At 45.4% G+C, this 26701-nt stretch overlaps 1 protein-coding gene across 3 annotated transcripts in view; it reads left to right on the forward strand.

Moving 5' to 3' along the window:
- Nucleotides 1-26701, forward strand: part of MBOAT1 (membrane bound O-acyltransferase domain containing 1) — a 178464-nt gene that overhangs the window by 77516 nt on the left and 74247 nt on the right. For all 3 annotated transcript variants that reach the window (XM_033934564.1, XM_033934565.1, XM_033934566.1), the window contains 2 exons: nucleotides 4696-4751; nucleotides 10756-10810. In XM_033934564.1, the coding sequence (XP_033790455.1) occupies nucleotides 4696-4751; nucleotides 10756-10810 (111 nt within the window). The remainder of the gene's footprint in view (nucleotides 1-4695; nucleotides 4752-10755; nucleotides 10811-26701) is intronic.

The following is a 26701-nucleotide window of genomic DNA, read 5'->3' on the forward strand; positions in this document are numbered from 1 at the left end:
CATATTCATTGGGGAAATCCTGAAAACCCGACTGGATTGCGGCCCTCGAGGACCGACATTGGACACCCCTGAACTAGAGGAATGGGCGGCGAGATGGCAAATGAAGTTCAACATTGAGAAATGTAAAATATTACATGTGGGGAGCAGAAACTCGAGGTACAACTATACAATGGGAGGGATGTTATTGAATAAGAGTACACAGGAAAGGGACTTGGGGGTAATGGTGGACATGACAATGAAGCCGTCGGCACAGTGTGCAGCGGCCGCTAAGAGAGCGAATAGAATGCTTGGTATAATCAAAAAGGGTATTACAGCCAGAACGAAAGAAGTTATCCTGCCGTTGTATCGAGTGATGGTGCGCCCGCATTTGGAGTACTGCGTCCAATATTGGTCGCCATACCTTAAGAAGGATATGGCGTTAGTCGAGAGGATTCAGAGGAGAGCGACACGTCTGATAAAAGGTATGGAAAACCTGTCATATTCTGAGAGATTGGAGAAGCTGGGTCTCTTTTCCCTGGAGAAGAGGAGACTTAGAGGAGATATGATAGAGACCTATAGGATCATGAAGGACATAGAGAGAGTAAAGAGGGACAGATTCTTCAAACTTTCTAATAATAAAAGAACAAAAGGGCATTCGGAAAAGTTGATAGGAGACAGATTCAAAACAAATGCTAGGAAGTTCTTCTTTACCCAACGTGTGGTGGACACCTGGAATGCGCTTCCAGAGGATGTAATAGGGCAGAGTACGGTACTGGGGTTCAAGAAAGGATTGGACAAATTCCTACTGGAAAAGGGGATAGAGGGGTATAGATAGAAGATTACTGCACAGGTCCTGGACCTGTTGGGCCACCGCGTGAGCGGACTGCTGGGCACGATGGATCTTGGGTCTGACCCAGCAGAGGCATTTCTTTTGTTCTTATGTTCCACCCCATCAAGTCTGAGTGCTAATGACCCAGATCCTTAGCTCGACCCCCATAGGGATCCCACGTGGATGTCCCATTTATTCTTAAAGTCGAGCATGCTGGTGGCCTTGACCACCTGCACCGGAAGTTTGTTCCAGTGATCTACAACCCTTTCTGTGAAGAAATACTTCCTGGTGTCACCATTAAATTTCCCTCCTCTGAGTTTGAGCGGGTGCCCCCTTGTGACCGAGGGTCCCCTGGGGAAGAATATATCGCTTTCCGCCTCGACATGACCTGTGATGTACTTAAATGTCTCAATCATGTCTCCCCTTTCTCTACGCTCCTCAAGAGTGTATAGCTGTAGTTTGCCCAGTCTTTCTTCGTATGAGAGACTCTTGAGTCCGGAGACCATTCTAGTGGCCATTCGCTGGACAGATTCAGCTCGAAGCACATCTTTTTGGTAGTGTGGTCTCCAAAATTGCACACAGTATTCCAGGTGAGGTCTCACCATGGTTCTGTAAAGCGGCATTATGACTTCAGGTTTGCGGCTGACGAAGCCTCTATTGATACATCCCAACATTTGCCTTGCCTTGGATGAGGCCTGCTCCACTTGTTTGGCAGCCTTCATATCTGCACTGACGATTATGAGATGCATGACCTTACATTTCTTAGCGTTGAAGCCCAGCTGCCATGTCGAGGACCAGTTTTCCAACGTGATCAGATACTGCATCATACTATCCTTGAGATTGCTTTCACTTACTATATTACACAGTTTGGCGGCGTCGGCGAACAGTGTTACTTTACCCTGAAGCCCTCGGGTCAAGTCCCTTATGAGTATGTTGAAAAGGGATGGTCCCAGGACTGAGCCCTGCGGTACTCCGCTAGTCACCTCCGATGTCTCAGAGAGGGTGCCGTTGACCACCACCCTCTGAAGTCTTCCACTCAGCCAATCATTGACTCATGCAGTTAGCTTCTCGCCTAAACCCATCGATTTCATCTTGTTTAGTAGTCTACGGTGTGGGACACTGTCAAACGCTTTGCTGAAATCCAAGTATACTATGTCCAGAGACTCTCCCGAGTCCAGCTTTCCTGTCACCCAATCAAAGAAGCTTATAAGATTGGATTGGCATGACCTGCCTCTGGTGAATCCATGTTGACAGGGATCCCTTAGATTCCCTTCATCCATTATCATGTCTAATTTACCTTTAAGTAGAGTTTCCATGAGTTTACACACTATTGATGTGAGACTCACTGGTCGGTAATTCGCAGTCTCTGCTCTGCATCCCTTTTTGTGCAGAGGAACGACGTTAGCTGTTTTCCAGTCCAGGGGGACTCTCCCCGTACTTAGGGAGAGATTGAAGAGCATGGCCAACGGTTTCGCTAGAACATCGCATAGCTCTCTGAGCACTCGTGGGTGCAAATTGTCCGGTCCCATGGCTTTGTTCACCTTGAGTCTTGACAGTTCTCTGTACACATCAGCAGTTGTGAACTCAAAATTCTGAAATGGATCTTCCATGCTTTGCTTTGTTTCCAGCCTTGGCCCGTGCCCTGGTGCCTCGCAGGTAAAGACCGAGCAGAAGTAATCATTCAGCAGTTTGGCTTTATCGGAATCTGTTTCCACATAATTCCCGTCTGGCGTTCTAAGGCGTACTATCCCATTTGTGTTCTTCTTCCTGTCACTAATGTACCTGAAGAAGGATTTGTCCCCTTTCTTAATGTTCTTCGCTAGAGTTTCTTCCATTCGAAGTTTGGCCTCCCTGACTGCTGTTTTGACCGCTGCAGACTTTGTCTTGTATTCAATGTTTGCTTCCTTCTCCCCGGGGCATTTGTATAAGAGAAATGCTCTTTTCTTCTCCTTGACGCGGTACGAGACCTCATCAGTGAACCATTTGGGTCTCTTGTTTCTTTGTTGTTTATTTACCGATTTAATGTAGCGGATAGTTGCCTCATGAAGGGTCGATTTCAAGGTTGACCACATAGCTTCCACATTATCAGTTACTTCTTGAACCTGTAGTGTCTGATGAACGAATCTCCCATGCGTGTGAAGTCAGTGCCCCGGAAATTGAGTACCCTTGTTCTTGTTTGAGATCTAGGGAAGCCTTTCCTAAGGTTAAACCATACCATGTTATGGTCACTGGTGGCTAGCGTTTCTCCCACCGAGACCTCCGAGACGCTTTTCCCGTTCGTAAGTACCAGGTCCAGGATGGCCTGGGCCCTAGTAGGCTCTAGCACCATTTATTTGAGCTGTACTCCCTTCATGGATGCTAATATCCTCCTGCTATCACAAGTTGTCGCTGAGAGTGTGTTCCAGTCTACATCAGGCATATTGAAGTCTCCTAATAGAACAACATCCCCCCGCAAGGTGATATTCTCAATGTCTTCGATTATCTGCATCTTTGTCCTCCGATTGTCTAGGAGGTCTGTATACCACACTAAGGTACAGGCATTTTTCTCTGCCTCTGGCCAGGTTTACCCAGATGGATTCCCCAGTATACTTGACATCCGTGATCCTGGTTGTCTTAATGTGCTCTTTGATGTAAAGTGCTACCCCTCCTCCTAACTTACCCTCTCTGTCTTGGCGAAGCAGGTTGTATCCTGGTATAGTCATATCCCACCCATGAGAGTCCGTGAACCATGTTTTGGACACAGCCACCACATCTAAGTCTGCATTAACCATTTCTGTTTCCAGTTCTAGAAGTTTATTCCCCAGGCTGTGTGCGTTAACATACATAGCTCTCCACTTTTGGTGTTTACTAAGCTCCTTATGAGTTAAGGTGTCTCCTAGCGAATATTTTGCAGTAAGGGTACTTACCTCGGACTTAGAAGCGGAGTTTTGGTTCGCCACCTCAGGATTGTTACTTACTGCTCCGGTGTAAAAGTGGGTACCCACCCCCGACTTACCTAGTTTAAAGCCCTTCGAAGTAGGCGGGCTAGTCGGTGTCCGAAGACGTTCTTACCTCTGTTGGTCAGGTGGAGTCCGTCTGGTCCCTGTAGTCCCTGTAGTGCCTCAAGGGAGCAGTGCTTCTGGCTCCGCAGAAAACAGAGAACTGAGGACACGCATGCCCTAGGCAGGGCGGGAGGGCCAATCGCAAGCCTGAAGGTCTTCGAGCAAGTCTGCTTGCGAAAACGTCCACTAGGGGGCTCCTTCGGTGACGTCACCCACATGTAGAGAATATTTGCCTGCGGTCCCTGGATAACACAGTTAACGGTAAGTAACTGTGCTTTTTTTGGGGGGGTGAAGTCAGCACTTGACTAGTTAAATGCTGATATAAAACTTAACTGGCCAGGTTAACTGCATAAATCCGCATAAAAGAGCTAGCTTTATATGGTAACCCATAGCTGTTTAAGTGGTGAATATTGCACTTAACCAGCTGTGTGTTAGCTAGCTCTGCAAACCCGGAAATTCAGTGCCTTTGCCAAGATTTGGCCTTGCATTGAATTTTTGAGTTTAGCACTGGCAACGGTCAACAAAATACAGATCATTGCCAGCTGACTATTGAGCCCCAGCTTTTATAGTTTTAATTAAGGATTCTATCATTGCAGAAGTTACAGCAAAATTGTGCCAAGCAATCCAATAAGTGTATGCCAACAGGAATGTCCTTGAGTTAAAAGTTCAAACAGTTAATATTTGATGCTTGACTTTCATTTTCAAGCCTTATTTTTTGACTTGTGCACAATTCTGTTCACAGACAATTCTTGACTCTAGAACCTTTATCAGTGCTCCTGCTTAATATGTTATGTTTTTATGACAGGATGAAATCAAATATTTAGGAGTTTTTGTTTTACTTTACAGTCCATTGATGATTATTACGCAGAAGATTACATCCCTTGCATTCCAAGTGCATGATGGTAAGGAAAAGAATATGCCATTGTCTCTTAAACTTTCTTAGCTCTGCCACACTAAACAGAGCAAATATTTATGCAAATTAACTCAAAATGCAGCTCGATAGTCAACAAGCAAACATGCATTTCATCATTCACCATCTGTACCCGTTCTCTTTTTTCAATTTAATCTCTCAGTGCTGAAAATTCAAGTTTGCAAAGATAAGAAGATCCAAACGGTAACAAAGCCTTGATTGCTTTATTGCTCAAGTTAGGATGACAATTGCATAAAATATAAAATTGAAATTACTTGCCATTAGTTTTTAAGGACCAATCATGTCAAAGAATGATGCTTGTCTGGGCAGTTGTATTCTTACGCACACAGACGCTCATAACATTGACAGACTCTTACGTACGCAGCATATGTGTCATCTATTCCAGTGTATGCTTATGAAGGGAATTTTTTAAAAATAAAGTAAAAATCTGGAATCTCTTTGGGGCACACCACTGTGCCAAGGCACACAGTTTGAGAGACACTGGAATGTGATTTGCTGTTTTTTCTTCCAGTCTTTGAGTTGAGTTTAGTGTCTAGTTACAATCAGAAAGAGGGTAATTAATGGTGATACATTTTACAATAGAAATATTTTTCTATTTGTTTTTCTAAAGTTTGAAACTGTCCTTCCCCCTTTTTTTTTCCTCATTCCCTTCCCTTCTGTTCTTAAACAATGTAAAAAAAACACAAATTGTCAGCAGGAGAGACTACAGTAGAAATGCACTGATCGAACAGTTCAAGATTCTGGGAAGGAAGTTGAAGATGAGGACTCAGAAGTAGCGTTTTCAGAGATCCTACCAGTACCGAGGGCAGATGTGAAGATGCAGACAGAACTACAGACAATAAATGCATGGATGAGGAGATGGTGTGAGGAAGACCATAGCACAAGAAAAGAAAATGAAGACAAAAAAATACCAGGACTTAAATTGCATATATATTAACGCAAGGAGCCTAAGGAATAAAATGGGGAAATTAGAAGTCATGGCCAAAAAAGAGAACCTAGACATCATTAGGGTCTCAGAAACATGGTGGAATGAAGAAAACAAATAGAACATAGCACTGCCGGGGTACAAACTCTATCGCGAGAACAGGTCAAGTCAGAAAGGAGGAGGAATAGCCCTATACATAAAAGAAAGCATACACTCGACCAGAGTGGACACTGCAGCGATGACCAGCAAATTGGAATCACTATGGGTTAAAATACCGGGAAGGAAAGGGCCCGAGATAAGGATGGGCCTGTACTATCGTCCAGCTGGGCAAACCGAAGCATATGATGAAGAAATGAAAGCCGAGATGAAGCGAGAATCCAAAAGCAGTAACACGATAGATATGGGATAGACTGGAGTCTTGGAAACTCAAAATGCGCTAGGGAGACCAGATTCCTGGAGGCTATACAGGACTGCTTCATGGAGCAGCTTGTCAGAGAACCAACGAAAGGAAATGCCACTCTGGATCTAATCCTTAATGGGCTAAGAGGACCAGCAAAAGAAGTGGAAGTAGTGGGACTGTTGGGAAACAGCAATCACAATATGATCAAGTTCAAAGTTGAAATAGGAATACCGAAGGGAAAGAGAACCACAGCAACAACTTTTAACTTAAAGAAAGGAAACAATGAGAGTAATGGTAAGGAAGAAACTTAGGAACAGCTCAAAGAATTGGCAGACTGTAGAGCAAGTCTGGTTTTTATTCAGGGACACGGTGATCGAGGCGAAAAATCGGTACATCCCCAGATTTAGAAAAGGATGCAAAAAGAGCCAAACAAAAGACCCAGCATGGATAACTAAAGAAGTGAAGAAAGCGATAGGAGAAAAGCAGCCATTTGGTTCTTGCCTTATACAGTTCTCCCTCCATATTTGCGGGATGTTGCAACTCCCTGCATCCACCACAGTAGCTCCTCGATGTTGGCAGTTTTTTTGCACACACCCCCATTTAACAAAACCCCCCTGGACCACAGCTTTCAACGCATCCCATAAGATATCATCCCCCACAGAACCATTGTCATTGCTCTCCAAATATGCAGAAATAGTCTCCCAAATTTCCTGTAAGAGGGTAGGATCCCCTAATAAAGCCTTTGACAAGGTACCCCGTTAACGCCTACTACGGAAACTGAAGAACCATGGGGTGGAAGGAGACGTACATAGATGGATCAAAAATTGGTTGGCGGGTAGAAAGCAAAGGGTGGGAGTGAAAGGCCACTACTCGGGCTGGAGGATGGTTACGAGTGGTGTTCCGCAGGGACTCAGACCACTGCTGTTCAATGTATTTATAAATGATCTAGAAACAGGGATGAAGTGCGAAGTAATAAAATTCGCAGACAACACCAAACTATTTAGTGGAGTTAGGACTAAAGACGACTGTGAAGATTTACAAAGGGACCTGAACAAGCTGGGAGAGTGGGCAACATCGAGGAGCTACTGCTTGTTCAGCAGTGGGTGGTGGAACAACCCAGATGGAGCAAAACCAGGGAAATTCTTCAGCGGGTGAGCATTTCTACACTCAACAAAAGTTTCCAATATGGGAGAAGCCCGCTCAGGTGACTCTGGAGTCCTTATGGGATTTAATGGCTAATTTTGCTAAAATTATTAGCCCCAATTTCCAATATATAGAGACTAAGCTGATTCAACACACTAAAGAACTTAAAGACTTAAAAGAAGACCCAACTGTTTCAAAATCCTCTGTCCAAAAGCTTGACCAAGATATATTATTGTCTAAACAATTACAGGAGGCCCTAGTTAAAGATAATGTGAACCTTAGAAGGAAGATAGAAATGCTTGAGAATAACTCATGCAATAACAATCTTATTAATTTTCCTAGACTAATGGCAGTAACTCATAGGGAGATGCTTAGGAGATACTTCATAGAAGTTCTATAAGTCTCAGAAGATGCTTTACCTCCATTTTTCCAAGTGTATTATCTACCAAATAAAAATGGACCTCAATCACAGAAAAAAAGAATCTGATCAAGCACCATTGAATGTATCTGAAATTTTGGAACGTCTGATAAAGATATAGTAACATCTTCCACATTGATATTAACAGTAGCTCTTTTGATAGATAAAGTATGGTTATTGAGGCTTTTCTTTAAAAATAAACAGAAAAAATTTCTTGGATGTAAAATTCAAATGTATCCTGATTTTTCAAGAGAAATTCAAAAATGCCATAGGGCTACGTTTTATCTGAGACATCCTTGCAAGTGTATTATTTTTTATTATTATTATTATTTATTTATTCAATTTTAATTGAACATACAGCATAAAAATGAATTAAGAAACATAAAGCATAATGCTATAAACAGAAAAAATCAACAAAGTATTTTCCATATGGTACCTAACAAAGAAATATATTTCATAAAAACTTTCTCTATAAGTCCTCAACTACAAAAGAGGAAGAGGATAAGGAAAAAGAGGCACATCTCAAAAGAAAAAAAAACTTAATAGAATAATAATGACAACATCTCACTGGTAATAAACTACAGTTTTCCATTTTCCTAATAATCAAATTTTTCCCCCCAGACCCGACACCTGAATCTATATTTTGCGATTATTCTCAAGAAAAGCATCCAATTGTTTGGGATCAAAGAAAAGATACCTATTTGACTCATACAATATTAAACATTTACAAGGAAAATGTAAAAAGAAAGCAAGTGTATTATTTGCCACCGCTAGGTTAAATATGTTTTCTTTGAACCTCAACAGTTAACTGCTTTCTTGGCTTTATCCCAAATGGATGTAGAAAAGTCAAGTGTTCTATAATTTAAATAAGTTACTCCTACCTTAGCACTATGTATAGCATATTGTAAGATAGTTATATTTTCCTATTTTCTCACTTATTTGAAATCTTGGATCCAATATGGAGGACTTGAGTTTTGTTAGTTAAAATATATATTCTTTTGTTCTAAGATATCAAGGTGGTACACATGGGCGGTGTGGAGCATAAAGTGGCTCTTTTTTCTGATGATATTTTGTTATATGTGCAGGATCCGGTTCTTACTTTCCCGGTCCTACTGGAGGTGTTTCACTCTTTTGGTCAACTGACTAGCCTTACCATTAATATGGACAAATCGGAATTTTGGGGGGTCATCTTGACGGAGGTGGAGGAACAGAGGCTGCTTGCCTCTTTTCCATTTAGGAGGGCTGTGGGTTCTATCAGATATCTTGGTATTCAGTTACCTAGGGATATATCTCGCCTTTATGAGCTTAATTATGCGGACATATATGGGTTCATAGACAAAAGCGCGCGACGACAAAGGCGTGCCGAAAACCCAGCGCAGACAACTGAGTGCAAGGTGGAAGCGCGCCAAAGAAAAACAGTATTTTAAGGGGCTCCGACGGGGGATGTTGGTGGGGAACCCCCCCACTTTACTTAACAGAGATCGCGCCGGCGTTGTGGGGGGTTTGGGGGGTTGTAACTCCCCTCATTTACTGGAAACTTAACTTTTTCCCTCTTTTTTAGGGAAAAAGTGAAGTTTTCAGTATAATGTGGGGGGTTACAACCCCCCACAATTCCGGCGCAATCTCTGTTAAGTAAAATGGGGGGGTTCCCCCTCACACCCCTCATCGGAGCCCTTTACAATACTGTTTTTCTTCGACGCGCTTCCGCCTTGCGCTCAGTTGTCTGCGCGCCTTTGTCGGCGCGTGCTTTTGACCTGTCACCGGCATATTGTCGTATGCGAGGTAGGCCTGCTAGGATCGGCCCTAGTATAAGGCCTATGCCTGGAGCAGTTAGTGCCCATTCTGAACAAGCTAGAGAACAATTTCCCTTTTCGCCTGCTATTTTCCCTAAGGCCAGCAGAGGGAGCTTGGGGGTTGAGCTTCAGACTTCCCCTCCCCCTCAACTTCCCAGGTCTTGTGACCGGAAATGCTATGCACCTGGGAAGGTTGGGCGGGGCTGCAAGTTCCTTAATCTCAGGTCTGAGCAGTTGGAAAGGCAGAGGGAGAACTGGAGAGTAGGAGAACAGTCACAAGGAAAGTACTGGCAGCCTAGCTCATGACTAAGAGCTCTGCAGGACCAACAAACACCAGAATGCATGGAGATTGTTGAAGCTGGGACTGAGATGACTCCTGACCTCTCTGAAGTTCCACAAGTCATGGAATTAGAATTAGAATCAGAACCAGGCCCAGAGGTTCAAACAGTTCAACCCATGGAAGTGTGTCTCTCCAAGGCAAGTACAAAATCTGCCTAAAGTATTTCAATTTCTTTTGCCTTGGACAGTGAACTGTTTTGGTTTATTTTTCTTTTGAGGATGTGTTTTTGCCCTGCTGAAACTGAAGCAGAACAACACAGAAGTTTGGGACTGTAAAACTGATATGTGATAATCTTTTGGGTTTCACTTTATCCGGCCAGTGTGGTGGGGGATTTAGCCCCACGTTTTGAGGTGGGATAGAGGGCTCTATTTTTGTGTAGCATTTTACAACATGTGGAGCACACCACCTGGTCAGCATAATTTATATTGCTGAGGAAGAGCAGTGCTGTGTCACTGACGGTGATCCAAGTTTACTATCAAAGGAAAGAGACTGTTTTCTTTTTGTTAGTTTTTCTTTTTGAAAGAACTTTGAAGCTGAGGCTCATTAATAAATACAGAGCCCTTTTGCTATTTGGAATTGAAACTTTTATTGTGTGTGATATTGAAGCTCGAGGTTTTGAAGACTGGATTGTTTGATTGAAAATCCTGACAAAAGTTTGTTTTTCATTTTGGTTTCACTGTTAGGCAACTCAAATAAATCCAGTCCTGGTTTTCATGAAAACTTACCTGACTTGTGGGCAAAATCCTTATTCTAAAGTGGTTTGCTTTTTCCTTCCTTGTGGAGCCTTCCGCGGCTCACAAGGGCATAATCCTTGTTCCCGCAGTCCTGGACACATTGCCCGGAGCCTGCGGGTTACAATATATATCTCAACTTCTTGTGACGGAGCACAGCTTCATTTCTTGAAGATTACTCTGCAGTGTTTTGTTTCATTATCTCTTTGCCTTTATTTCTTCCAGGAATAGGTCAGCGTGCTGAAGACCTTACCTCAGAACAACTTCAGCTTGCTGTTAGGTAAGGAGCCTAGTTTCCTGTTTTTCCACTTAAAAATTGTGCAGAAGGATTACCGTGTTTATCCTAAGACAAGCAGGCAGCATATTATCACATGTGGGTGACGTCATCCATGGAGCCCAGTATGGACAGTGAAAAGTGCACAGCGCATAACGTGAGTGCCTTCCCGTACATAAGGCGAGTGCCTTCCCGCCTGGTGTAGGCTTGAGGTACCTTAGTTTTTTGTTTTTCGTGGGGCAAAGAAGTTGTGTTTTCTTGTGCTGCTTTGCCTTTTCTTCAGTGCGTAAAAATTTTGAGCTTTGTCTCATCATTTTTTTGTTTCCTTTTAATTTCTAATCCTTTTCGTTCAAAAAAAGAGAAAAATATTCATTTTTTTCCCATTTCCCTTGTACCTCGTTTGAGGCCTTCAGGTCTCATTTTTTCCCTTTTAGCGACTTTTCCTCAGTTAAAATTGAGTTTGACTTTGCTGCACAAATCTTCCTGTCCATGTCTAAGACACTGAGTGGGTTTAAAAAGTGCTGTCAATGTCAGTGCCACATCTCCATCACTGACCCGCACAGCTGGTATATCCAGTGCCTCGGCCCTGAACATCAAGTGGATACCTATAATCATAGAGGAAGAAACTGCACTACTTCTGTCTTCAGTCTACTACATGCCCCTCAGACCCTATTTTCACCCCTCTACTTGACCCCATCTCACATACTGTTATCCCTCCCATATGCCATATTCTCAATCTATCTCTTTCCACTGCAACTGTCCCTGCTACTTTCAAACATGCGGTGGTTAAGCCACTTCTCAAAATACCCTTGCTGTCTGAAAAAAAATTCTGTCTGTCCAACTATCGCCCTGTCTCCCTTCTTCCTTTCCTATCCAAGATACTTGAGCGTGCTATTCTCCGTTGCTGCTTGGACTTCCTTTCAGCTTGACAGATTCTCGATCCTCTACAATCTGGTTTTTGCCCCCAACACTCCACAGAGACTGCCCTCACTAAGGTCTGCAGTGACTTGTTCATGGCCAGATCTAAGGGCCTTAACTCTATCCTTATCCTTCTTGACCTGTCTGCTGCCTTTGATACTGTAAATCACAGTTTACTCCTTGATATGCTGTCCTCGTTTGGATTCCGTGAATCTGTCCTTTCCTGGTTTGTCTCCTACCTTTCCCAAGGCACTTTTTGTGTATGTGTTCGTGAGTCCTCTTCTGCTGCTACCCCGCTAGCGGTTGGCGTTCCCTAGGGTTCTGTCTTAGGTCTTCTTCTCTTCTCTCTCTAGACCTCTTCCCTTGGTCCCCTGATCTCCTCCCATGGCTTCCAGTATCACTTTTATGCTGATGACTCCCAGATCTACTTCCCTACACTTGAAATTTCATGTAAAGTCCAAGAAAAAGTCTCTGCTTGTCTGGCTGGCATTCCTTCCTGGATGTCCAGCTGTCATCTGAAACTAAATATGTCCAAGACTGAGCTGCTACTCTTTCCTCCTAAACCCTCTGTTCCTTCTCCTCCTTTCTCCATCTCTGTAAATAATTCTGTCATTGTTCCAGTCTCCTCTGCTTGCAACCTCGGAGTGGTCTTCGATTCTGACCTCATTTTCTACATATATCCAACAAGCTGCTAAGACCTGTCGCTACTATCTCCTCAATATCACCAAAATTTGCCCCTTCCTCTCCGAGCACACTACCTGGATCCTTGTTCAAGCTCTCGTAACCTCACGCTTAGATTACTGCATCTACTCCTAATTGATATCCCTCGGTGTTGGCTCTCCCCCTTGCAATCTGTGCAAAACTCTGCTGTGCGACTCATCTTCTACCAACCTCACTACGCTCATGTCACCCCTTTCCTTAAGTTACTTCACTGGCTCCCTAACTGTGATCGCAAACAGTTCAAGATCTTATTGCTGACCTACAAGTGTGTTCATTCTGCTGCCCCTCAATATCTCTTCTCGCTTCTTTATTCTTATCCACCTCCCAGAGAATTGGTTTCCTCAGATAAGTCACTCTTAGTATTACCCTTCTCCTCCACTGCCAATTCTAGACTTCGTTCCTTTCATCAAAATTCCTCCTATACCTGGAATAAATTACCCGAGTTTGTCTGTTAAGCCCCTTCCCTTGTTTAAAAGCAGATTGAAAACCCACCTTTTTTTATATAGTTTTCAATCCTTAACCCTACTCCTCTGCCCCCCAACCCAGCCAGCTAATTAACCATTCCCATTAACTGTATCCATGACATTCTGTTTGTCTGTCTTGCATGTTTAGATTGTAAGCTCTTTCAAGCAGGAACTGTTTTCTTACTCTTTGTGACTCTGTGCAGCACTGCGTGCGTCTGGTAGCGCTATAGAAATAGTAGTAGTAATAGTAGTACCTGCATCTGTTGCTCTACTCTCTGGGTAAAGGCCCGGTGTCTCCAACAGAAGAAACATTATCCCAGGACAAGCAGGCAGGTATTCTCACTAGTGGGTGATGTCATCAGACAGAGCCCGATACGGACGTCTCACAAGCACTTGTTGCTTGTAGAAACTTAGAAGTTTCGAGATGCCCGCACCGCGCATGCGCCGGTGCCTTCCCGCCCGGAGGTCCGGGCGTGTCTCCTCAGTTCTTTTCTTTCCGCGGAGCTGAGAAGTTCAACTTCATCATGCGCTAGCTGAATTCAGTTAAATTTGCCTTCCTTGTCCGCGTTTTTCGCTCTCTTTTAATTTTAATTGTAGTACATTTCTTTTTCAGTTAAAAAAAAAAAAAAAAAAAAAAGATTATTTCCTCCGGCGGGTCGAACGGGCCGGCCACGTGGCGCAGGCCTACTGGCTTCGACCTCGCGGCGGAGATTTTCCGGCCTATGTCCTGGCCAATCACCGGGTTTAAAAAGTGCAGCAAGTGCCAACGCGCGATTTCACTCACGGACCCGCACCGACGCTGTTTGCAGTGTCTTGGTCCTGACCACATTCCGAAATCGTGCAGGCCTTGCTCTACCCTTACGGCACGCTCATTCAAACGGCGTTGCCTACTGTGGGAGTCGAAGTTCAAGATAGACGCAGCTAAGGATCTTTCAGCTTCCACTTCATCTGATACCTCCCCGGTTCACGCGAAACCGGTATCGACCCCTCCTGCATCGAGTTTGGTGAAACCGGCATCGTTCATCCCGACACCATCCACGAGCTCGACGTCGGTGCCTGCACCGGTCTCCTCGGTTCAGGTACCTCTTCCTTCCACAGTACCACCAGTGGTCATCAAAGTGCCGAAAGCTACCAAGCAGAAGCACTCGACCTCGAAGGAACGCGATGTCCGTGCAGGAGGACCCCCTTTCGGTGCGGATCCCTCCTTATCGGCTTCGCTACGGTCCATGCTGGAAGCTCAATTCGTTGAGCTCATGCAGACCATCGGACCCGGGCTCATCGCTGCCATACAGGGTGACCTCCCGGTACCGGTCCAAAGGGGCGGTCCGCCCCCTCCCCCTCCCCCACACCGTTCGACCTCGACAACCGACGAGGACGAACGGGGGAGGGCGGCGATGCCCACGCGGCAAGCCTCGCTTACTGATATGCCGCCATTAGAGCCCATTACGCCTCCGCGCCAACATGGGACCAGACCTTCGATCGATAATCAAAGCCCTGGGCATAGTCAGGAAGAGTTCTTCCGCACTCCTTACCAGACTTGGGTAGCATCGCAAGAACCTGCATCGCAACCCCTGTTACGATCCACCGCTTCCAGCCCTATCCATCACTTGGGGGCCTCGCGAGACCATGCGATGCACAGACGATCCCGATCTCCGTCCCGCCACCGAGAGGGACATCGATCCAGACACTCATCCTGGCACTCTTCACGCCATTCGGAGGTGTCACCGCAGAAAAAACTGCAACGTATGGGATACCCCTCATCAGAGGTATCCCCACCTGAGGGACCGGAGTACGAGGAAACACCCGTACCCGACTCTCCTTGCCATTCCCCGATGTCCATGGACCCGGAGGCCTCTTCCTCCTCCAGCCCGTCTCACAAACCGACGCTGGCGGATCAATTGTTTTTCTCATCATTCCTCCGACAAATGGCGGATGATCTGGATGTGACCCTTGACACGGGCTCCCGATACTCCAAAGAGTATCTGGACACCATGCATTTACCTAACCCTCCAACGGAGTCGCTTCGGCTCCCTCTGCATAAATTGCTGGATCAGACCTTCATGCAGTGTTTCGAAACACCGTACTCTATACCGGCGATTCCCAGCAAACTCGATGCTCGATACCGCATCGTGCACCATAAAGGGTTCGAAGGCCCTCAACTCTCCCACCAATCCCTACTGGTCGAGTCCTCTCTCAAACGCTCTCATCCCTCTCAGGTCTATGCCTCTGTACCGCCGGGCCGAGAGGGGAGAACGATGGACAAATCTGGTAGAAAATTCTACCAAAACTCCATGATGGCGTCACGGGTGCTGAACTACAACTTCTTTTTCTCTTCCTATCTGGAGTTCTTCTTGCCGGTGCTCCGCAAGTTCACTCCTTTCATAGACACCCAAGCTCGATTCGAGTTCGAGGAGGTGGTAGCCTCCCTCTCCCAGTTACGCCTCCAGCTGATGCAATCCTCCTTCGATGCATTCAAACTCTCGGCACGTGCTGCCGCAAGCGCGGTAGCCATGCGCTGCCTGGCATGGCTCCGTACAATCGATATGGATCCCAAACTCCAAGACAGACTCGCCAACGTACCGTGTGCGGGAGCTGATCTGTTCGATGAGTCTATCGAAACTGTTACCAAGAAGCTGTCGGATCACGAAAAATCTTTTCAATCCATCCTGCGGCCCAAACCCAAACCTCAACAGTCTCGACCTTCCAGGCCACCCCTGATTTACCAGCGGCGTTACATGCCCCGACAAACGCCTGCTGCGAGACAACCTGCGAAGAGACAACCTCCCCAGAAGTCTCAGCAAAAACCCCAGCCACCGGCTGCACCTAAGGCTACCCAGCCCTTTTGACTCCCTTCCCGGGAGCATAACCGACACCGTTCTGCACCCCTCAGCCTCTCCCATGGGGGCCGCCTCCATCTTTTCTACCATCGATGGGAGGCCATAACCACGGACCTATGGGTCCTTACCATCATAAGAGACGGATACTCTCTTCACTTCCATCGGGTTCCCCCGGACCATCCTCCAAGAGAGTATCCTTCAAGCTCGACACAGACCGCCCTTCTTCTTCAGGAAGTCCAAACCTTACTTCAGCTTCGGGCCGTCGAGCCGGTCCCGTCAGACCAATTGAACCGAGGGTTTTACTCCCGGTACTTCCTCGTCCCGAAGAAAACGGGCGACCTGCGACCCATTCTGGACCTTCGGGCCCTCAACAAATTTCTGGTCAAAGAGAAGTTTCGTATGCTGACTCTGGCTTCTCTATACCCCCTCCTCGAGCAGAACGACTGGTTATGCTCCCTGGATCTCAAGGAGGCCTACACTCACATCCCCATTCACCCGGCCTCCCGAAAGTTCCTCAGATTTCGGGTGGGAAATCTGCATCTACAGTATCGAGTGCTACCATTCGGCCTATCTTCGTCCCCCAGAGTCTTCACAAAGTGCCTGGTGGTAGTGGCCGCGGCACTCCGGGACAGGGGACTACAGGTGTTCCCATACCTCGACGACTGGCTCATCAAGGCCCCGTCAGCCCCAGAGGTCACTTCGGCGGTCTCGGCTACAACCAACCTCCTCCAGAACTTGGGCTTCGAGATCAACTTTTCCAAGTCTCACCTACAACCCACTCAGTCCCTCCCCTTCATCGGGGCAGTCCTCGACACCAGTCGACTCCGAGCATTCCTGCCTCTTCAACGCATGGAGGCTCTTCTTCATCTCTGCCAGTCGGTGTCTACTCGCCAAACTCTACCGGCAAGACAGCTGATGGTGCTCCTGGGCCACATGGCCTCCACAGTACATGTGACACCCTTTGCCAGACTCCATCTCAGAATCCCCCAGTGGACCCTGGCATCACAGTGGAATCAGACGTCCGATCCACTAACCAAACGCATCGTAGTCACACCTGCTCTTCGGCAGTCTCTACTTTGGTGGATGACCTCTTCGAATCTATCCAGAGGTTTGCAGTTGCACTCTCCCCCCCATCAGAAAGTTCTCACAACCGATTCGTCGAACTATGCATGGGGGGCCCACCTGGATGGTCTCCGCACCCAAGGATTCTGGACCAGTGCGGACAGACTACATCAAATCAATCTACTGGAGCTCAGAGCCATCTTCAATGCTCTCCAAGCTTTCCAACACCTACTTCACAACATGGTGATCCTCATTCGCACAGACAATCAGGCCGCCATGTATTATATCAACAAGCAAGGAGGCTCGGGCTCGGCCCTCCTTTGCCAGGAAGCTCTACGAATCTGGGACTGGGCGGTTCGCCACAACGCCTTCCTCAGAGCTGTCTACATTCAGGGGAAGAACAACGTCTTAGCAGACAACCTAAGTCGTCTCCTACAACCTCACAAATGGACTCTCCATTCCAGCCCCCTTCACCAAATCTTCACACAGTGGGGGACGCCTCAGATAGACCTCTTTGCGGCTCCCCACAACTCCAAACTGCCTCAGTTTTGCTCCAGGATCTACACTCCTCATCGCCTCGAGGCAGATGCTTTTCTACTGGACTGGGGGAAACGATTTCTATATGCGTTCCCACCATTCCCGCTGATCCAGAAGATTCTGGTCAAGCTGAAACTCGAACAGGCCACCATGATTCTAATAGCTCCTCGGTGGCCCAGACAACCTTGGTTCTCCCTTCTACTTCAACTCAGCAGCAGGGAACCTGTACCACTTCCAGTGTTTCCTTCACTACTTACTCAACATCAAGGATCACTGCTTCATCCCAACCTGCAGTCTCTCCACCTGACAGCTTGGTTCCTCTCAACGTAACCCCTCACCAATTCTCACAAGAAGTGAGGGAGATCTTGGAGGCTTCCAGGAAGCCCGCCACTCGACAATGCTACTCCCAGAAATGGACTAGATTCTCCTCATGGTGTGTTTCTAAATCAAAGGAACCTCAGCGAGCTTCCTTATCCTCCGTGCTGGACTATCTCCTACACCTATCTCAATCTGGGCTCAAGTCTACATCCATACGAGTCCACCTGAGCGCTATTGCAGCTTTCCACCAGCCTCTACAAGGGAAACCCCTCTCGGCCCATCCGGTGGTCGCCAGATTTATGAAAGGGCTCTTTCATGTTAACCCTCCTCTCAAACCACCCCCAGTAGTTTGGGATCTCAATGTAGTCCTTTCCCATCTCATGAAGCCCCCGTTTGAACCACTCAACAGGGCTCCTCTTAAGTATCTGACCTGGAAAGTGCTTTTCTTGTAGCCCTTACGTCTGCTCGCAGAGTCAGCGAACTCCAGGCATTGATGGCGGACCCACCATTCACAGTATTTCATCACGACAAGGTGGTCCTCCGCACTCACCCGAAATTCCTGCCTAAAGTGGTCTCCGAATTTCATCTCAACCAATCCATCGTACTTCCAGTATTCTTTCCTAAGCCCCATTCTCACCACGGAGAATCGGCCCTTCACACTCTAGACTGTAAACGTGCTTTGGCTTTCTACCTGGATCGTACCAAGCCACACAGAACCACCCCCCAACTTTTTGTCTCCTTCGATCCTAATAAGTTGGGGAGACCCGTATCAAAGCGCACCATCTCTAATTGGATGGCGGCTTGTATCTCTTTCTGCTATGCCCAGGCTGGATTATCACTCCCTTGTAAGGTCACAGCCCATAAGGTCAGAGCAATGGCAGCCTCAGTAGCATTCCTCAGATCAACACCAATTGAGGAGATCTGTAAGGCTGCCACTTGGTCCTCGGTTCACACCTTCACCTCACATTATTGTCTGGATACTTTCTCCAGACGGGATGGACAGTTTGGCCAAACAGTGTTGAAAAATTTATTCTCTTAAGTCGCCAACTCCCCCTCCATCCCACTGAGGTTAGCTTGGAGGTCACCCACTAGTGAGAATACCTGCCTGCTTGTCCTGGGATAAAGCAATGTTACTTACCGTAACAGTTGTTATCCAGGGACAGCAGGCAGCTATTCTCACGTCCCACCCACCTCCCCTGGGTTGGCTTCTCAGGCTAGCTACCTGAACTGAGGAGACACGCCCAGCTCTCCGGGCGGGAAGGCACCGGCGCATGCGCGGTGCGGGCATCTCGAAACTTCTAAGTTTCTACAAGCAACACGTGCTTGTGAGACGTCCGTATCGGGCTCTGTCTGATGACATCACCCACTAGTGAGAATAGCTGCCTGCTGTCCCTGGATAACAACTGTTACGGTAAGTAACATTGCTTTTCAGTACCACCATGGATTCACAAGAAAAATCCCACTCTTCAGAATCATTGATTCCTGTGTCGACATCGGACATCCCTACCTCAGGAAAGCCTGGTAAGAAGCCAACTACTTCCCAGCCAGCATCGCAGGCTTCTTCAGCATCGAGTCACTCGATGCAGGCCAAACATTGATGCCAACGATCTCCTTCTGTGCAGACTAATTGACGTTGATGCTCTTCCTCAGATCATTCTTTTTCTTCCACAGAGCATTGATGCTCTCGTTCCCGGAACTTATGTTCGCCTTCTTCAGAGCATTGATTTCCATCGAAGCACCGACATCCTCCTTCAAAGCAATCTCATTTTCCATCGAGGCATTGGAAATTTTCATCGAGACATTGGATATCCTCATTTAAACACTGACATTCCCTATCGAGACATTGATGATCATCATCCAAGCATCGACGGTCTTCTTCAAAGTACTCTGCCTCGAAGCATACTTCATCTCATTCATCTTGGTACCGATGGTCTTCATCTTCAACTTCCTAATATAGATCAGGACTCTGATTTATCTTCTACTCATATTAACTCTGAATGTGAGGCTACCTTATCGGCTCCTGGGTCCTATGGAATACCCTCAGAGCCATCTGCTCCACCTCCTAGAAGATCTCCTCCTGAAGGTCTCTCTTTCACTAAATATATTAGACAACTGGGTAAAGATTTTCCTATTACTTTAGAAGCAGACACTGAGCCCAGAGCGGAACGTTGGGCTCAGCGATGAATATCCTAAGGAACTCTTAAAGCTACCAGTTCACAATCTTCTTAAAGAAGCTCTCCTAAAGAATTGGGAAACTCCAATTTCTATGACTCTAGCTCCTAGAAAGTTAGATTTCCTCTATAGAATCATCTCTTGCCCAGGGTTTGATAAACCACAACTCCAACATCGGTCGTTGCTGGTAGAATCCACTCTCAAAAAGTCTAGTTCTAGAGTTTATGCTACGGCCCCTCCAGGTCATGAGGGCAGAACTATGGACAAGTTTGGCCGTTGCCTATACTAAAACTCTGTTATCCAACAGAGTATTAAACTACAATTTCTTTATGTCCTTTTATTTCAAACAGTTAGTTAAGAAGTTGGCAGTCTTTGAACAATACATTCCAACTACCCATCTTCCTGAGTTTTAGCATATCGCTCATAGCTTTCTGCAAACCTGAAAGTATATGGCTCATACTATTTTTGATGTGTTCAAGCTTTCATCCAGAGCTTCTGTCATGGCTGTGGCTATGAGGAGACTTGCCTGGCTATGGATTTCCAACAAGGATAGAAACCTTCAAGACTACTTGACCAAACATACCATGTGTGGGAGAAGAGCTTTTAGGGGAAAAAAATCGAACTGCCACACAGAAACTTACCCAGCATAAGCAGCGTTGAAACTCTCTTAAAACTAAGAAGTCTCAAATATACTAAGAGGCTCATAATCAAAATAGAAAAATGTCAAAAAACCGGGCTAAGTCTGCACTTGGACGAACATTGTCAAATACGTCCAAGTGCCAATAATGAAAACAGGTTTTAGATGTATTTCTAAACGACCTAGGCCTTCATAGTGCTGCTGAATGACCAAAGCTAAATGGGGCATTTCAGGAGGAGTGTCGAGGGCGGGAGTTGGACGGGACCGAAAGTTATACATCCCAGGATCGACGGAACTTGGACGTTGTGACTTAGACTAAGTCACAAAAACCCACCTAACGTCAACAGATAAGCACTGCAAACACATAATACAGACCCCCACACACTACAACAGTGATCACCAACCCCCCATCCCCATAAAAATATTAATCACAATTTGAAAATTGTGCCTCCAGAACATCATCACCTGGCAGCCTGGCATAGGAAAGCCTAGTCGTCCAGTACAGAGGCGGCTTAAGCTGTTTTGGGGGGGGGGGAGGGTTAGGGACCCATGGAGAGGAGGACCCATGCCCATAAGCCCCTGTAATCACTGCATTGATACTGAAACATGTGCACTCCCCTATACACCCCCAAAACTCTTTTGTACTGGCATATAAGTGGCTTCTGCAGCCATAAGAGCTATTGGGGTGGTAGATAAGTGGGTCTAGGGGATTTTGGAGGTGGTTTGGGGGCTCATCATGACCTATAAGGGAGCTGTAGTGAGGAGAAGACATGGCACCCTTTTTGTGAAATTCACAGCAGTGCCACTATTTAGGTGCCATGTCTGGGTGTTCAGTCCATCACTTTGCAGACCCCTCCCACATCCAACAGGGCTTGTTCTAGGCGTTTTTGACTTGGACGAAAATGTGGTATAAAGATGGACAATTTAACGACTTGGACGATCAGATCGGCAGGACGTATAGTTAGACGATTTTCAAAACAAAAAAATTTTTTTGAAAATATGTCCTAGGCTGTTTTGTACTTTGGACAACTTGCGGCTTAGACGAAAACGGACTTAGACGTTCCTACTGAATATGCTCCTCCACGCCTGCTTAAAAAGTCGACTTCTTACACTTATAAGAGACGGTATCCTCCCTCTTCTTCCTCTGCTAAACCACTACCTCAGAAGAGACAGAGACAACAGAAATCTCAGAAACAGCTACTCAAAGCGGGCTCAATCTTTTTGACCTGCTTCTAGAGAGCATAGTCAATATACTAATTTTACAGCCTCTTCCTCTTCCCATCAGAGGATGTTTTCAATCATTCTACCCACAATGGATTCTCATTACCAAGGATGCATGGGTCCTAAAAGTCATCAAGGAAAGTTACTCTCTTCATTTCGAGTCCATTCCTCCAAATTACCCTCCAAGAGAGTCCTCTTTTACACCTCAGCAGACGTCCCTTCTTCTTCAGGAAATAGATGCTTTACTCCATCTCAACACCATAGAAGAAGTTCTCCCTACTCAAAAAAGATCAGAGATTCTACTTCAGGTACTTCCTAATTCAAAAGAGGACAGGAGGTCTGCGTCAGATTCTCAACCTCTTATATCTCAACAAATCTAGTTAGAGAAAAGTTCTGCATGATATCCCTAACAACGTTGTATCCTTTTCTAGATCAAAACAAATGGCTATGCTCTCTAGACCTCAAAGAGGCTTACACGCACATTTCCATACATCCTGAATACAGAAAATTTCTCTGTTTCTGGATAGTTCATCAGCATTGTCAATACAAAGTTCTGCCATTTTGGCCTTGCTTTCTCTCCAAGAGTATTCACAAAGTGCCTAGTGGTCATGGTAGCATCTCTCCATACTTATGGTTTCCAGGTGTTTCCATATCTCAATGATTGGCTAATAAAGGCCACATGTCAGGCAGTTTCTTAGCAACCAAACTGACCATTGCTTTTCTTCAGCAATTTTGGTTCGAGGTCATCTTTCCAAAGTCTGAACTTCAACTGTCACAACATCTCCAATTCATAGGAGCAATTCTAGATACCAATCAGTTATGAGCTTATCAAGACACTTTGATTCATCTTTGCAATCAAATCTCTACTCTGCAAACCAGTTCAGCAAGACAGATGATGTGACTCATAGGTCACATGTCATCCACAGTTGATGTTACCCCATTCGCTTGTCTACATCTCAGAGTACCCCAGTGGACCCTAGCATCTCAATGATCTCAAGCCTTCGAGCCCTTATCCAAAAAGATCAATGTCACTTCACCAATTTGGAAATTTCCAGGAGTCTCCTTTTTCAGGTTCCCCCACATCAGAAAGTCCTTACCACAGATGCATCCATGTATGCTTGGGGGAGGGCTCTTCTGGATGACCTTAAGGCACAAGGTTACTGGAATTCAAAAGGGAAAGTCATTTCACATCAACCTTCTAGAAATAAAGGCCATTCGAAATGCTCTCATCACTTTTCAGAATTCTCTTTCCAACAACGTTGTCCTAGTTCGAATAGACAACCAAATCGTGATGTATTACATCAACACGCAGGGTGGCACAGGCTCTCTCCTTTGTCGAGAAGCCCAACACATTTGGAGTAGGGCAATCTCTTGCAACATATTCCTAAAGGCTATATATGTCCAAGGGAAACAGAATGTCCTTGCTGACAAACTCAGCAGCTACTTCTGGCCGCATGAGTGGACTCTCAACTCCAGAGTACTCCGTCACATCTTCCAGTTATGAGGAACTCCTCAAATAGACCTATTTACGTCTCCCCTCAATCATAAGCTGCCTCAATTCTGCTGCAGGCAATACTCTCCACAGTGTCTCAAGGCAGATGCATTCCTTCTGGATTGGATGAACAAGTTTTTCTATGCATTTCTGCCAATCCAATCATTCTGAAGACCTTGGTCAAACTCAAGAGAGAATCAGCCACCATTAACTTGATAGCTCTTTGGTGGCCCAGACAGCCTTGGTTCTCCCTTCTACTTCTCTCCTCCCTTGTAACCAAAAAAACCTCCCAAAACTGTTGTACTTCACTGGAAATGTCCAGTTAGCTCTTTTGTAATCCGCCTTGAACTGCAAGGTATAGGCAGAATGTAATGTAATGTACTTCAGCTAACCTGTCAAGGATCCAATTCCAGTGCAGATCTTTCCATCTCTACTCACTCAGAGTTATGGATCCATGTTACATCCTATTCTGCAATCTCTTCACTTAACAGCTTGGTACCTTGTGGTATAACTTCAAAGGATTTTCATCTCTCTGATCCTGTTCAAACCATTATTGCTACATCCAGAAAACCATCTACTCAGCAATGCTATTAACAGAAGTGGACACATTTTACTTCCCAGTATTCTCTTCATTACCAAGAACCTTCTTCCTCTTCTCTTCCTTCAGTTCCTTCAGTTATGGATTATCTTCTCCATCTTTCCACTTCTGGTCTGAAAACAACTTCAGTCAGGGACCACCTCAGTGTTAGTAGTGCTTTCCATGCTCCTATCAATGATAAACCTCTGGCCACTAATCCTGTGGTTTCTAGATTTATGAAAGGACTTTTCAACTCCAAGTCTCCACTAAAGCCATCTCCAGTTGTCTGGGATCTTAATGTAGTTCTTGCCAAGTTGATGAAACCACCCTTTGAGCCACTAGCATCTACTCATGTCAAGTTCCTTATTTGGATAGTGGTTTTCTTGATCGCTGTCACTTCTGCTTGTCAAGTTGTCAAACTTCAGGCATTGGTTTCTGACCCGCCATATACAGTATTTCACCATGACAGGGTGGTTCTTCAAACTCATCTTAAATTCCTTCCAAAAGTTGTTATGCAATTTCATCTGAATCAATCCGTTGTGCTTCCAGTCTTCTTTCCAAAGCCTCTTTCTCATCTGGGAGAAGACGCAGTTCATACATTGAACTGTAAGTGTGCCTTGGCATACTATCTACAAAGGACTAAGCCACACAGGACTTCACCTCAATCGTTCATCCCCTTTGATCCCAACAAACTAGGCCAACCTGTCACCAATAGAACTGTTTCCACATGGCTAGTGGCCTGTATTTCCTTCTTTCAGAGTTCATGTAAGTGGCAGGCAGCCTTGAAGGCATCTATAGTGCATTGGATCAAAGCCTTCATTGAAGTTGCTTTCTTATATCATGGAAAAGTGGTACTAGGGGGTCTCCAGGTCCATTCCTCTGAGGCCCAAGCAGCAACCTGGGCAAAAGCTTGAGCATTCTGGAAGATATCTGTATTGCAGTGATGTGGTTGTCAATTCTGTCCTTCATGAATCTCTACAAGATTGATGATCTAACCAGGGATGTTGTGAAAAATTGCAGGTGGACCTTAGGAAATTGGAAGACTGGGCCTTCAAGTGTCAGATAAAATTTAATGTGGACAAATGCAAAGTGATGCACATTGGGAAGAATAATCTGAATCACAGTTACCGGATGCTAGGGTCCACCTCGGGGTTAGCGCCCAAGAAAAGGATCTGGCTGTCATTGTAGAAAATACGATGAAACCTTCCACCCAGTGTGCGGTAGTGGCCAAAAAAGCAAACAGGATGCTGAGAATTATTTAAAAAGGGATGGTTAACAAGACTAAGAATGTCGTAATGCCCCTGTATTGCTCCATGGTGTGACCTCATTTAGATTATTGCATTCAGTTCTGGTCTCCTTATCTCAAGAAAGATATAGTGGTGCTAGAAAAGGTTCAAAGAAGAGCGACCAAGATGGTAAAGGGGATGGAACTCCTCTAGTATGTGGAAAGACTAAAATGGTTAGGGCTCTTCAGCTTGGAAAAAAGATGGCTGAGTGGAGATATGATTGAAGTCTACAAAATCCTGAGTGGAGTAGAACGGGTACAAGTGGATCGATTTTTTACTCCGTCAAAAATTACAAAGACTAGGGGACACTTAATGAAGTTACATAGAAATACTTTTAAAACCAATTGGAGGAAATTTTTTTTTTCACTCGGAGACTAGTTAAGCTCTGGAACACGTTGCCAGAGGATGTGGTAAGAGCGGATGGCGTAGCTGGTTTTAAGAAAGGTTTGAACAAGTTATTGAGAAAGACATGGGGGAAGCCACTGCTTGCCCTGTATTGGTAGCATAGAATATTGCTACACCTTGGGTTTTAGCCAGTTACTAGTGACCTGGATTGGCCTCCATGAGAACAGCTATTGGGTTTGATGGACCATTGGTCTGACCCAGTAAGGCTTTTCTTATGCTCTTATAGGGGACACCCCATAGAAATCTGTCCAGCAGATAATCTTTCATTCTCATGCCATTTGCAGGACACAGACTGTAGAAGTCTGTTTGGTCTGACCCAGTATGGCTATTCTTATGCTCTTATAGGGGACACACCATAGAAATCTGTCCGGCAGATAATCTTCTTTCATTCTCATGCTATTTGCAGGACACAGACTGTAGAAGTCTGTTTGGCATTGACCTCAGTTCTCTCATGCTAGATTTGGTTAATATTCTTTCAGTCTCACACCATGGAATATGGACCGTAGAAGTGTGTCTGTCATCAGCATCAGTTCCCACTACTCCTGCCCAAGACAACACCTCAACAACCATGCTGTGTTTTTTCTTCCTCTTTCTATTTAGGTATTTCCTGTATCTATCCCAAGCATTTTTGAATTCTCTACCACCTCTCTCTGAAGGGAATTCCAGGCATCCACTACCCTCTCTGTGAAAAGGTATTTCCTGATATTACTCCTGTCTACCTCCCTGCATCCTCCATTCATATCTTCTAGTTCTACTGCCCCTATGTTTCTGGAAGAGGTTAGTTTAAATACTTAAATGTCTGTATCATATCACCTCTCTCTCTCTCTCTCCTGTTCTCCGGTATATACATAGTCAAGTTCTTGAGTCTCTTCTCATATATCTTATGGTACAAAACCTGTACCATTTTCATCATTGCCTTCTGAACCTTTTTATATCCTTGAAGAGATACGGCCTATAAAACTGGATACAGTACTCCAAGTGAGGCCTCACCAACACCTTCTTTCTTCTGCTCATTATGCCTTTTTCTATGCAACCTAGCGTTCTTCGGGCAACAGCCACCACCGTGTCACATTCACTGCATTGAGATCCTCAGTCACTATCACCGCTCAGTATCTCTCCAGTCTCTGACCTGCATATTAGTCTCTCTCCTAGCACATATTGCTCTTTTGGGTTTCTATACCCTAAGTGCATCACTTTGTACTTCTTTGCATTAATTTTTTTGTAATTTTATTTCAAGAAAGTACATAAGAA

The sequence above is a fragment of the Geotrypetes seraphini genome, chromosome 2, assembly GCF_902459505.1.
Source record: "Geotrypetes seraphini chromosome 2, aGeoSer1.1, whole genome shotgun sequence".
Classification (NCBI taxonomy): Eukaryota; Metazoa; Chordata; class Amphibia; order Gymnophiona; family Dermophiidae; genus Geotrypetes; species Geotrypetes seraphini.